The sequence below is a fragment of the Saccostrea cucullata genome, unplaced genomic scaffold, assembly GCF_032062105.1.
Source record: "Saccostrea cucullata isolate Sc308-1 unplaced genomic scaffold, CSIRO_AGI_Scuc_v1 ctg2125, whole genome shotgun sequence".
Taxonomy (NCBI): domain Eukaryota; kingdom Metazoa; phylum Mollusca; class Bivalvia; order Ostreida; family Ostreidae; genus Saccostrea; species Saccostrea cuccullata.
This window is the reverse complement of record NW_026936660.1, coordinates 61029-74890: the sequence shown is the minus strand read 5'-3', so window position 1 is coordinate 74890 and position 13862 is coordinate 61029. Positions and strand designations below refer to the sequence as shown.

Below are 13862 nucleotides of genomic sequence, written 5' to 3'. Positions count from 1 at the left end.
TCATTTCCTAAAGTAATAAATTTTGACGATGAATCTGTTTTATAATATTACATATTGTTATTTATTTTTTAAAACACAAGTTAAAGATTTCATGTCAAGCGTAAGATCAAGCAATGATGTTCAATTGAGTTTGAGAAATTTAAGTCTATAACCAATGTATTGTTTTAAATTAATGTTAAAGGTGTCATTAAGATTAAACTTTTAGAATCATCTCCAGACCTCCGAAATACTCTCGACGTTTACAGATTAATCAACAGTTTGAAAGGTTAAATATAAATGGTAGGAAGCTAATTTTTGTATTTATTTTTAAAATGCTGGAGAGAAAAAAAAATGAAATTCTTTTTTTTTTGATAATGTATGCTTCAAATAATGTAAGTAAGTGTCGTACATCAAAATTGCTTTAAATTAATGATGGTTTTTACGGATGTTTTTGTTTTATTTTAAGATATTGACACAACCCTAAAGGTAAATAAGACCATCAATTGCTTTTGTTCCTAAAAACGAATAAGTATATATATGAATAACCGTTCTTTTAGGATATATACGCGTGCATATTGTTGTAGACAGGCATCAATCATGGAAATAAATGTGCAAATCTTTTACGAAGAAATGGAACTGGCTATTCAATCCATGCCAAGAATGATATAAACAATGCCCAAGTATGTATTTTTGATTCAACATTATATTTAGAATAAACTTGCGTATACATTGGAAATTGAAATAAATAAAACCTTTTGATCTTGTAACTACGATTTTGTTTAGGAACTTACAACAAAAATATCAAACGGGAAGCAAGATACAGAGAAGCCAGGTCAAGAGCGTAGTTCGTTTCTTCCAAATGTATACAGTACTGACTTGGATTTCAGGACATACAGTCGACAGGTAATGTTATATTTTACCAGTAAATTGACTTTTAATTTTGACCTGTTGTTTACTAAATTCTTAACCTTTTTAAAATATGAAAAATAAACGCTTAAATTTCATCAATGTCTAATAGTAAGTTTTTCAAACGAAAAGTGGGTCAATAATAGAAGTCAAAACTATGAAAAAAGCTCCATTAAGAAAGAAGATAAAACAGATTATCAAGAAATTCAGACACAAGTAGAGGGACAAAACACAAAAGAAGAGACAACCTATGTATGTGTTTCTTATTCTTAACAAATGACACGTTTATAAAGATGATTATCACGATTTCACGAAAGAAGAAATGAAATATGAACAAAAACAATATAAGTCGACATATATGAAATTAAAATATTATTTGAACCTTATTTCTACATGAAGCTGCTTTTTAAATTGAAGAAATTAAATGCAATTCAATGCATTTCCAATCCATCCTTTTACATGAAAAAAAAAATCACTTCTCTATTTCGTCTTTTAGGCACGTGCATATCATACCAGTCCCTTTATTGACAGAGTTAATAGAGGCACAATATCCAATTTTAGTAATAACTTGCAGCACGATAGAATTTCCATAGATTGTAAAGAGTTTGAGAAACCCAAAACTCTTACAAAGGTAAATAGAAGTTTTGCATTCTTCAATAATATATGTAAAAATAAGTGTATTATAAACGATTTTGTCGAGAAGCTTTAAAGGAAGATTTGATAATTTTAAGTTACTTAAGTTGTCGCATATTTATAATAGCTAAATTTTTTATTGTATTTCTAAGGAAATGCATTAATCTTACAGGAACAACCTGTAATTTCAAACACAAAGGGAAAAATGAAATGAAGAAAAACACCACAAGTATGTATGCTTTATCAAAGTTTGGCGAGAGATATGTTAAGAAAATAAAATGCGCTCAGTTTTAAGAAACTGCGAAAAGTTGTTTATCTTATTTAGGTCACTCGGATATTTTAAAAATTTTATTTGGTCTTCAGTCTCGAAAGATATATAGGACATACTGACAAGAAAAAAAAATTATATTCATTGTCCTTTAATCAAATAAAGTCTGAAATATGGGAAAGGTCATGGAAAATTGTAGATAGGGTCATAAAGATGATAACAATGAAAATCACCTATATCTTAATTTGTAGAGCATAATAATCAATATATTCTCTGTATCATTGAAATCAAAAGAATTATTTCTTTTGAAAGGGTTTGCCAAACATTGGAAACACATGCTATGCTAATTCCCTCCTACAGGTAAGCATATTTGCAACATTTTAATAGTTTCTTTATTGAGTTTTTATTGATTGATTATTTTATTCATTTGTTTATTTATTTCTTATGTGATATTTTGCAAAGTTTATGCAAAGGAAAGAAAACAAAGTTGTGGAAACGCATAAATATTTCTGTGATTTCAGATACTGAGTGAGACTCCAGATTTATTCGAGGTAGTATTACTATGTGCTGAGAATAGTTCACCTGTGTATAATATGAAGGTAAATAGCTTGTTTTTTGGGGATACATTGAAAATAGAGTTTATGGTACAACATACATACATTTAAACTTCAATACACTTCAACTTTATGTCAAAGATTGCTAAACTCGTCTTCACAACAAGACATCTATTTGATATCTTTAGCATGAAATAGAGATATATTTTACATACGAAAAGTTGGATTGTATTTTAAATCTAGTATCTGATTTAAAGACTGAATGTTTACTTATTTTATAACAACAGACTTGAAATATGAAATTACGTTTTGAAATCTTCACCTTGTAATTCCCAAGCATTTACAGTCGTCTGCTTGGTGCAGCGTCTGCTCTTGAGTCACGGATAAAGGGGTCAGTCCTTACGACGCGGATTCAAATCCCAATGTGGGACGTGGAAACCGGTCCTTCGGATGAGGCCGTATAAACCAAGGCACCATGTTGCAGCACAATGTAGGTGCTGGCACGAAAAAGATCCCTCCCTGCTCTGAGTGCCGAGGACAGGTTCTCCACCAGCAAGTGGGGTTGCCTCCATATGAGTGAAACATTCTCGAGAAGAATGTTAAACAACATACAATCAATTAACCAATCCATTTACACAACACACTTTAGTGTATTTATGCAGATATATACACTAATTAAACCATAGAATTAAAAAAAAATTAACCCATAAGTAGAAATAAACATTTTTATCGTGTGCAAAGCGTGGCAGAAATTTGTGATTGTCCATCTTGTTTAAAGTATAAGCACTTTACACGACTAAATACCACAGTTCTCCACCATCGTTAAAACCAATTATTATAATATTGGAAATGTGCATAAATACAAATTGGTTACAAAACAGCAAGAATATGAGTTGTAATGTTTTGTTTCTAAATAATCTTTTTTAAATCAATTATTTACTGCCTTGATTCAAATGTACACAGTATCAGTTTTAATAGATAATTCATGGATTCAGCTTTCGGAAACAATCAAATAATTTATTCAGAAAACCATTTACATATATGATTGTCCTTGTTTTGTTATATATCAATGTGTCCCTACCTTTTGACAATATAAAGTTTTGTCTAAATCTAAAAGATGTCACTGGCTTTATCTGACCATATTGTAAATTTTATCCCTATTATATATACAGTCAATTTATTAACATTTAACTTCAACCATATTTTTAAACTGATTATATCATGACTTAATGTCACTCTTGTCAGTCGCCCTTGTGACTCAGTGGTTAACGCGTCTGCTTTATAGTCGTGTTGTAAGTTGCTGATCCAAACGTCGCGAGTTCGAATCCCACTGTGGGTCTTCAGGTGAGACCAAACAATTTAAGGTCCCGTTTCGCAGTAGGTGTTGCGTATTGCTCAATGGCCCGAAGTGTCGAGCATAGGAAAAAATCTCCACAAGCAAGTTGTGACTCTTCATGATTGAAAAATTCGTAAGAAAGAAAAAAAACAAACACGGAATCATTTTTTTTAGTATTAAGAATGTAAAATTTTGCATCTGGTTGTATTTCTATATATTGATGATAACAAACATTTACATTGCTTTTTGTCCATCTTCTTCTTTTCAGAAATCTCATGTCACAAATACATTCTGTAACCTTTTACGTTCAATGAATTCGTCCAACCAAAGCCCAAAGTCATTTACAATAGCAGCATTTATGGACATGGTTTCTAAAAGGTATTTTATACTCACTGAATACACGAAAATAGTAAGATTTCAAATAAGATGAATTATGATTATTTATAAAGTCTTAAATTGCACTTTTAATTCCATCTGTTTTGTTTCAAGAGATAGAGAATTCAGCATCGGGTACCAGAACGATTGTCATTCCTTCTTCCTCACACTATTAAGCGAACTACATGATGAAAACCCAGGAAAAGGTATAATAATTGATAACTGTTGAGAGGCAAACTTGAGAACGTCCCTACAAAATAAAGGACTTAAGGACATTCATAATATTTTCCAAATCTATTTCATTTTCAAAGACTTAGGGAAAAAAAATCAAAGAATTATCCACTTTTCTAAGCTAAGCTTGTAAGATGATATCAAGTGTACCCTAAAGAAAAAAAAAATGTGTTTATCACCCGTCCTTAAAATGTTTTTTGGATAAAAGAAAAAAGACAATACAGAAAAAAGAATTTTAATTTTTAAGTTAATTGTAGAAAAATCATATGAAACCTATACCTATCACTAAACGTTGATATACTTTAGCAATACGTTTTACATTTTGAATAAACATAAATGTATGTTAAACACTTTGAAGACACGTGATTTACTTTCGTGGTATCTTTGACAAAATAATTAATTTACTGCTAAATACATTTTTGCTATCAAAAGGTAGAACAGTGTTAAAATTCGTCACATTGCAGAATGAAATCGGGTTTTTTTTTGGCTTTTCCTATTGATTGAATTTTGTGGAATACAAATCCTTTCAGCAGTGAAATTTGTTCAATAGGAAACTTGTTTTGTGATTTGGAATATATTAACAAATTGTAAACTCGATTGTGATGGTACGTACTAAAAAGAACGTAAATTTCTTCCTCGTGGGCAATTAATTCCTCACGAAAGCAACTTCTACCCCTTTTGAAGATACACAATGCGTATACGTGTACGTATTCCCTTATAAATATTTAAAATATTAAAGACCAAACGTCATATTAGAATTAAAAGAATGAAATAATTTTTTAACTTTTGTTTTAGATCTGGCACGAATATTTGAAATGGAAATGGTTGACGAGTTTACATTTGACTCCTGTACACACGTATGTATATTCAAAATATTGATTATTAAATTATGATTTTATTCATTGTACATTTAATAAGGAATGCATCTATGAATTTTAAATCTTTGTTTTTTGATATAATAAGTTTCATGTCAGTGCATTATTTATTATCTGTATTTTTGTCAAACTGATGCGTGGTATTTTTTATTTATAAAGTATGTAATAAATATTCCATTTCCACATCACTTTCTGTATCAGCGTGCAATCTATATATAGTATATCAGCCCTCGGGCTTTTTGTCTTCTGGCAGATATTTTGAGTCTCCGGCTGATACAAGATGTGGAAAATATTATATTTATAATATCTATTTATATTGATCGATAACACAATGATCAGGAGTACATGTAATAATTTGAAACTGCACAATTTGCAAGTTTATAATATTTGCTAAGCTCATAAGATATTTTTATCAAAATGTTAAATTCGAGACGAAAATGATGACATAAAATAGCTGTTGCTTGTAGAGAGACGTGACTGACACGCAGATCATGAGAAGCCTGACTATACCTTCTGGATCTCCCGTAAGTGTAAATCAGTCGTCCAAATGTAACAAACATATAACACGGCCTTTGAAATCACCATATTTTTGCATTTCACTTATACATGTGTATATGTATGGCATATAAAGTACACAATATTTGTTTATACCATTACATATATAAAAGAAATAATAATTTATCGTATTTCCGGGTGGAATTTAATTCATGTGATTATTTAATTTCTTTGTTAGATACATCTTTGATATTAAGGGTTTTTTTTGTTCATTTAGAATGTTTCATGTTCCTTCATTCTAACATACTTTTGCAATTAAGGTAAATATATGGACATTTAATGTATAAAGACTCCTGTATTTAAAACTGATCAAAAAATCAATATCAAAATAAGTTAAGGATTTCAAATTGCTTTCAAATCTTGATAAGGCACTATACCTGGTATATACATGTATGTATACATATCATGTTTATTTAGCTAACGAATAAGATAATTTTCCGAATATTTCAGAGGGTTGAAGACGGGTTGTTAGATTTGATGTACGAGGAGGTTTTTGATGAATCTGAAGTTCCTTGCAGGGATTGCAATTTGATAGGTAAATCCAAATGTTATAGAGAAATTAACAGAAATTGATAGAAAAAATTAATTTACGATTAATTTTTTAGGGTATGGTAAAACGAGAAAGGCTATGAAGTTTCGTCATCTGCCACGTGTCATCGTTCTTCAACTAGGATGCTTTCAAGAGGTTTGATTTTTTAAAAGAATATTTTTTTATATTCTTCTCTTTTTAAAAACAATTAGATATTTCATATCTGCTATTGTACTGCAATTTAACTTGTTAAATTTTACAGATGAGTTATGGAAACAACCTCCATATTGCCAAGTCCTATAAAAGAATTGGATTTAGTAAAGATCTTAGAGTTCCACAATTGGTATAGTAATACAAATTCTTACAGATAGTCACGAGTGAAATTATAAATAAATAGCAAATTTGCTGAATGGAAAACAGAATCTTAAACAAATATGATAAACAAATACAAAACTACAATACCTATCATTCATTATCTATTGATGAAACTAGTGACATGTACGAGGGTTGTTCAATAAATAATACCCTGGCCTCTATAGCATACAAAATAGAAATCATATGACATTAATCTTGACTTTCTCCCATGATTGAATCTTTACTGAATTGATTACAGTTTATGTGACCACTTTTCTCCACATAGTTTCATTGTGAGAAGCTGAAAAATAAGGGCTATTCGAGACAATGCATCATAAAGGAATGGTAAAGAATCAGTAAAGTAGAGTGAAAATAAACGCTTCTTGAAAGCTGCTGTTAAACTCGTTAAAGATCCAAAGAAATATATACTGAAATATGTGAAATTTTCAGTAACCAATGTTTGTTTTATGGAAACATCAGCAAGTGGATTTCAATAAATACATATGATATAATGGGCATTAAAAATGGGTACTGTCATTAGCGACAAAGACATACCACAATCAATGTACTGTTATAATTTTTTAAAAAAATTGTAATCATCCAAAAAAAAAAATGTAGATATTTGTTTGAAATTCAAACAGATAGTGAAACTTGAATCCAATGCTTTAAACCTTCATATAAAATTGACAATAAGATGCACTTGACAAAATCAGCCAAGGTCTGAGAAGAGCAAAGAATTGCAAAAGCGCAAAACATTTTTATATGCCATTTCCTTAAAAATTAGTAATCTCTTTGTTCACATTCTTATTCGGGAGGCAGTTCAATATCTGCAGAAGTCTAAATAGCAATTCTTTCGCAAAAATTCGGAAGGTTTATGAGAGGATTGAACTAGATTCAAGAATTCACGACATTTTTTTACAGCGTCCAAATCCACACATTATAAAGAGTAAAGGATTTTTAGGGATAAACAAAATGTAATGTTTTGTCACATCAACAATATTCGCCAGATCTTTCATCATTTGATTTGTTTCATTTTCCAAACTTAAAAAAAAAATTAAGAACGACGGAACAAGGTCAGGAAATCATAGGATCTGCCACATTCCAGTATACGAAGAGCCATTCTCAAAAATGTTTTCTAAAAACAATCATTAATTGGATAAAAATGCAGCGAACATGTGTTTTATTTAAAAGAGAGTATTTAAGTGAAATCATTAAGGGTAAATCATTTAAAAGCGCTTTTTGTTTCTTTCCGGGCACCGTGGACATTATTTATTGAACAGCCTTTGTAATTCAGTTTATCCAAGGGGACAAGTTGTAGCAGACTTTGCACAAATACATAGTAGTAGAAAGTTTTCAAAATCTTAAAAGGTCAAGCACAAGAATTCAATTTGATGGACAGTAGGTTGACCTTTTCTTAATTTCAGAGTGGAAGGCCTGCAATATATCATCTATATGGAGTTGTTAATCACCATGGCTCAACATACGGTGGCCACTATACGGCATATGTGAAACATCTATCGAATCTTGACGGAGGCCACTGGTACAGTTGTAATGACAGTCAAGTACGAAGTTCGAGTTTGTCCGAAGCTTTGGGGTCTAGTGATGCCTATCTGCTATTTTATAAATTGTAAAAAATCTTTAAACACGAGTCTATTGTTTTTATGGAACATTTTAATGGAGCAGTGAATCTCATATTAATATAATCACATTTATTTTATTTTGAATTCCGATTTTAAAGGGTTTAAATTTGTTCTCCTTTTCAATATTTAAACGAAAAGGCTGGTTTTGATAGTTTTAGATTTCAGAAAAAAACGGTGCTTATAAATTTTATATCATCATTAGCAGGTTTGATTTTCTAATGCAAATGAATTTTTCAAATTTAATTCGGTATATTTTTATTCCAAATGGAATGAATAAAGCTAAAATTACATGGTGCAGTTGCATAATATTGCTATATATATTTTCCATAATAAACGACCGAATTAAAGATGATTGATGTGTAAATGACATTTTTGTTTATAACAATATTTGGATGTAGAAGTGTAGCCCTTCGTTTTGCCTAGTCAGGTTATTGAGAATACATACGGATAGACAGCAATACAGAAAGACGGATGTCGGTCAAAATGTGAGAAAAAAAAGTCCACTTGGCTCAAATAAAAGATAAAAGCATACACAACGAATTATTGTTCGCAATTGATGATAAACCTTTATATAAACTATTTTATTCTAGATGTAGTATACCATAAAGGAACTTGTATTCGCGACTTTGTTTAACGATTTTGGGGTAAACTAGTTTGAGACGATTGATTTTTGAGATCAATCCTTTTTGGATCTGTTTTTAGACACAGAGATTTTAAGGACCGGTTTGCAGCGAGAAATATTCGACGAGGCATGCTTATATCGCGAATATGTCTCGCACTTGAATAATAACTTGTTTACAGTATTCTTAATATGTATAGTATGAACATGAATATTGGAATATTCGGTTAATATATATATGTTTGAGCAATACAGGACAAAATATTTTAAGTAGAAATAAGCGTTGAAGTAACAATGCTTCCTACAGAAATTGATAAATATTTTCCTTTTTTATTTTCAAAAAGTGATAAACTTAGTAACACAAGTTATGCTTACATGCTCTCAGAGATTAATGCTTTCACGTTCTGATTTTAAACAAGAATGAATTCTGTAATAAAATCATTATCATTGAAATACAGAATTCCATTAAAAAAATGCTTGTTCTATGTTGTTTATTATTCAGAAATATATGCGCATTTTTATGACTTAAGATTTTTATTAAGATCTTAAAAGAATGACTGCTAATATTTGAAGTTTCCTTAACTTTTTTCTCGTTTTTTTTTTTTTTTTGTTTTCTCCGTGTATTTCTCTTAATAGGCAAAAAAGGGAAAAACACATCTGATACACTAACGCAAATGAACAATTGGTGTTTTCATTCCTAAAACAAGATATAAAACAGAAAGGTAACACAGTCAATGAGTTACAATTAAAATTTAAACTGCAGAGTCGCACTTCTCATAAAACAGCAAATAGGCGTCGCTTTGTAAAACATCCTGCACCCGAACTTGAGAAACAAAGGAGTCATCGCATTTATCAAACATTGACGTGTGGCTTCTTCTTACATAGCAAATATAATGTCCACTGCTATCACTTCCATGATGAACAACAACTCCATACAATTTGTAGGAGTCGATGTCTTCTTTCTTGATTTTCTATAAAAAGATATTGTCACTGATCACAGTTAATTATTTGAAAAGAAGTACATGTATAAAGTATAAATCAAGTTTTTATAACCATGCATTAAACTAAGATTGAACGATGTATTTTATTCTTTTGAGGCATTACCTTAAAAACATCAATATCCAGGGATTCCTTCAGTGTTTCGTGAAAAACCGTCTTACTTGTTCTCAAACCTGTAGACTAAAAATATATCGAGTGTTACAGAGATCAACTTACTTCATTAAGAATTTGTTCAAACATACCGGTACATGTAATACAATGATTTAGCCACTACAAGAATGTAAGTTTGAATGAGCCAAAAACCTAAGGTGAATATTGTACTTCAAATGTGCCTTATTCATCGTAATGATTGAAAACACAGCAAAAATAGAGGTTCATTACATGAATGAGTGATACAAAGTCCTAAAGCAGTCAATCCCATGTGAAATGTTTACAATTATTAAACTTCTTGCCAAACGCATTTAGAGGATTTTTTATTTGATTATTCTTGATATTTCGGGTAGGGAGTAAGGTAATAAAATGATTGTTATGTAAAGAGTAAATGAGAACATAAATATGATACAATAATTTTTACATACATTACATACTCACATAAGCCGACTTATTCAGTTGTAAAACAAGAACATCTGGATATCTACTGATTTCTAGTCGCTTACAAACACGTGTTGAACCTAAAAAAGGTAAGTTATCTCTATGGAATGAATTAAAGACCGTTCTGGTGATATATTAACCTCCTGTTACCTACCACTGAAATTAAAGAAAATAACCACAAAAATTCAAAATGAAAACAAACAAAAAACGAAAGGACATATTTACCACAACTGGAACAAGGAAAAATATCCATTTCTTCCTCCTCAAGGAACCCTAACAAACTCTGTTCAATATTTGCTTCCTATTAACCATGATCAAAATAGTGTTAATTAGAGCGATTATATGCTGCAATATATATCAGAAAAATTATCTGCATATTTTGTCATTTACCTTTGGTAATGGCACACTAAGAAAATCACTCTCACTGAAACTCTCTTCCTGTAGAAAATGAATTATACTTATAAACACTTATTTAGTAAGTACATTTTAACAATTTAGCTATTTAATTAGTATGTAACTATTTTAAATCCTTGTATATATTGTATGCACCATCTGAAGTAGTAAGAATTACGTCAGAAAAACCTCATACCTGTTTGCAATCTTTACAGCAAAATTTGTCAAGCAACCGTCCTTTAAATATGTTAAGTGGATTTTTCATCTGTTGGTATCCTAGAAACGAAAATGGTAATAGCTGACATATAAGTACATTTTTGCACAATATAATTTTAAGTAGGCATATTGGAACATGATAGGAGCTGTGATAAAGTCATACAAGGATATGTAGGATATTTATAGCAATAAATCCTAGCTTTTGATTGTGACCTTTGAACAGATGACTTCAGTATGTTTACTGCTGCTTTGCCTAAAACTACATGTCACTGAAGAATGAAACATGTATCAACTATAATTATAATTTCGATTTCAGTCTTAGTGTGACCTAATGGAAACTGACACAGGGATCTGATGTTTCGAATTCCCAATCATCTTCAATGTAATACTTGAAACACGTATATTATAGTACATTTATGTCGTTAAAATATCATAAATCTCAGATGTTAATCCAGTAGTCTAGACCTTTGGCCACTTTTTTCTAAAAATAGAACTGATAGACAATCCTCTCTATTTAAAGACCTTACAGTGTATCTTCGATCCATCGATCCGTGGATTTCTAAGTTAAATGGCAATCATCGCGACAAATAACAGTTTCGACTGATAAACATAGAGACAAGACATAACCATGCAGTTCGTTTATACGAAAGTTTCTAGTTATGTGTACGAAAATTATTGTTGCCAGGAGACGCAGATTCTCCATTAAAACAAATGGGGATGATTGTTCATTAAGCTGAACCGATCAAAAGGTTTGCTAATAAACACGTCTCTGAATTCCTACAATTACGTACATTTACTCATGATAAATTTTCAGAGTTTATCCTTATAGTTCACAATATTTAAAGAAGAAATTATGGAATCTCAAATATATCTTAAGATAACACGAATAAAATGATTTCTAATTGTAAATTGATTAACATATTTAAAGGCGAAGAAAACAATAGTTATCGAGACATTAGGACAAAAAAATGTAATTTTTTACATAGATGGCACTTTCGTTCTTAGTTTTATTTCGATACAATGTAAACAGTACTTTGTGTAAAACATGTGGAAAATTCAACTTTTGTTGATTTAAATGCCAAACTTTTTACACAGAATTATGAAAAAAAATTGTAGACTTGTTTCCCCGATACGATACATTGACACCTTTTCAATTTTCTAAATGGTGTTTACGTTTGCAAAATATTGCATTGTTGGAGTTTTTCCTTGATAGTGATGGCGTAGACATACATATACAAAAAAAGGCGTTGGTGCGAGCACGGATGTAGCGAGGATGTTTTTGATCCCAGGCTATATAACGAATGAAGGATATAGCGAAGTGGTTTCTAAGGTCCCTGTGACTTCGTTATAACCGATTTTACAGTATAACGATAAATAATATTTTTCTTACATGCAGATACAATGTATTACATATAACCTGTAATTTCATATCATGTGAATTATCATTTGTATCCAAGGATACTTTTATCAAGACTCTGTTACTCCAAAGGACAGATGATACAAACAAAAAATGAATAAATGGATCGATATATATTTTTTTGACATAATGTCATTGCAAATGATTCAAATAACAATAATTAAAAATTTCTAGAATATAAAGAAATTTTTTAACCTTTCGTGATGTTCAAAAGTCTGCCTCCCTTAAACCATCCTTATTAATATATAGAAATATTTCTCAATCAAATCCTTTTTTGTAAAACTTTGAATAAAAAAGTTTTTATTTTCAAATTTTTGACACAAGTTTGTTGTATCATCTGTTCTTAAATTGTTTTTTTTTCCCAAAGTTATATGGGCTTCAAATATCAACTTGTATGAAGACCATTTCTAGGAATTGAAAGATTCTTGAATCATATTGCAATGCTTGAAAGGATAATTTTCCTCGAATTAAATTTCAAATTTTAGATTTATTTTTAAGTATTTGTAGTAAGATAATTTTAAGCGTTAGTATCCTTGTTTCTTTTTAAATTGTGGACAAGAGATTCCCTAATTTTACCTTTTCCTTCTTTTTCATATTCATCATTTATTCCATTCAACACAGTTGTCAGAAAGGAAAGTGTGTCCTCCTGTTGATACTCTCTGTATCCTGAATTGCTTTAAAATAATTAAAAGCACAGGTATTTTCCTTCCTACATTCAAATTAACACATGTTTCTCAGATATAATATAAAAAAATATAATATACTTAGGTATAATATATGACATGCATACATATACTAACGTTATGTTGAATAGATGGTGAAAATGACGCAAAAGTTCAAGCATCTCTCTGCCGCCAGTTGTCTGACTTCGTATACACACTAATATTTCTTTCAGAAGAAATATCCAGCTTTCATCCTGAAAAAGACAAAATAAAAAAAAATACATTATATTATTACTTTATTTATTTATTTTTTTTTTTTTGCGTTGAATAGATGAAATAAAATGAATTAGATAAATGGAATCTTAAAACGTATTGTGGTTGGATATGTTTTATATTTACTGCTATTAAATTGTGTTTTTTTAAAAAATATTTTATTCTTTTGTAGAAAACCAAAACAATCGCTGGATAAAAATCATATCTATCCACAAAATGACTGAATTACTTCGGGAATTTGTATTGAAATGATAGTGAAATTTGCTGTTCAGTTTAAGGGGATAAAATCGAATAGGTACCTTTTTTCTACACATGTCGAGTAAACATTCGAAAAATCGAGGGGTTTCCGAAAGGATCTGTAAATTACAAATATATCGTTTTAGAAAGTAATTATAGAAACATAACTTTTTTTTTCGTGCAAAAAAAAAAAAAAAAAAAAAAAAAACAGCAAGTAAAT

The 13862-nt window shown here is 30.0% G+C and overlaps 2 protein-coding genes across 15 annotated transcripts in view; one reads left to right on the top strand and one right to left on the bottom strand.

Moving 5' to 3' along the window:
* Positions 1 to 548: 548 nt before the first annotated feature.
* Positions 549 to 9575, top strand: LOC134246168 (ubiquitin carboxyl-terminal hydrolase 2-like). Its single transcript, XM_062728499.1, has 15 exons — positions 549 to 659; positions 763 to 882; positions 1018 to 1137; positions 1382 to 1516; positions 1691 to 1747; positions 2099 to 2146; positions 2308 to 2385; positions 3945 to 4054; positions 4166 to 4257; positions 5078 to 5139; positions 5625 to 5681; positions 6163 to 6247; positions 6318 to 6397; positions 6504 to 6584; positions 8020 to 9575. The coding sequence occupies exons 7-15, from the start codon at positions 2380 to 2382 to the stop codon at positions 8224 to 8226; spliced, it is 780 nt and encodes a 259-aa protein (XP_062584483.1). The 5' UTR covers positions 549 to 659; positions 763 to 882; positions 1018 to 1137; positions 1382 to 1516; positions 1691 to 1747; positions 2099 to 2146; positions 2308 to 2379; the 3' UTR covers positions 8227 to 9575.
* The window catches only part of LOC134246166 (uncharacterized), a 53999-nt gene continuing 49668 nt past the window's right edge, over positions 9532 to 13862 (bottom strand). For 10 of the 14 annotated variants that reach the window (XM_062728486.1, XM_062728489.1, XM_062728493.1 and 7 more), the window contains 9 exons: positions 13705 to 13761; positions 13271 to 13386; positions 13047 to 13144; positions 11034 to 11113; positions 10835 to 10882; positions 10670 to 10745; positions 10445 to 10524; positions 9959 to 10033; positions 9532 to 9825 (listed from right to left, as the gene is read on the bottom strand). In XM_062728486.1, the coding sequence (XP_062584470.1) occupies positions 9607 to 9825; positions 9959 to 10033; positions 10445 to 10524; positions 10670 to 10745; positions 10835 to 10882; positions 11034 to 11113; positions 13047 to 13144; positions 13271 to 13386; positions 13705 to 13761 (849 nt within the window). In that variant the 3' untranslated portion in view covers positions 9532 to 9606. Of the gene's footprint in view, positions 9826 to 9958; positions 10034 to 10440; positions 10525 to 10669; positions 10746 to 10834; positions 10883 to 11033; positions 11114 to 13046; positions 13145 to 13270; positions 13387 to 13704; positions 13762 to 13862 lie in introns of all 14 variants that reach the window. The other 4 variants (XM_062728487.1, XR_009987584.1, XR_009987585.1 and 1 more) reach the window with 4 other exon arrangements.

What these genes read in the sequence shown, in the direction of transcription:
- LOC134246168 (XM_062728499.1), top strand. An exon ending in TGATGAAAACCCAGGAAAAG is followed by an intron (nt 4,258 to 5,077) that starts GTATAATAATTG and finishes CTTTTGTTTTAG; the next exon opens with ATCTGGCACGAATATTTGAA. An exon ending in ATCTTAGAGTTCCACAATTG is followed by an intron (nt 6,585 to 8,019) that starts GTATAGTAATAC and finishes TCTTAATTTCAG; the next exon opens with AGTGGAAGGCCTGCAATATA.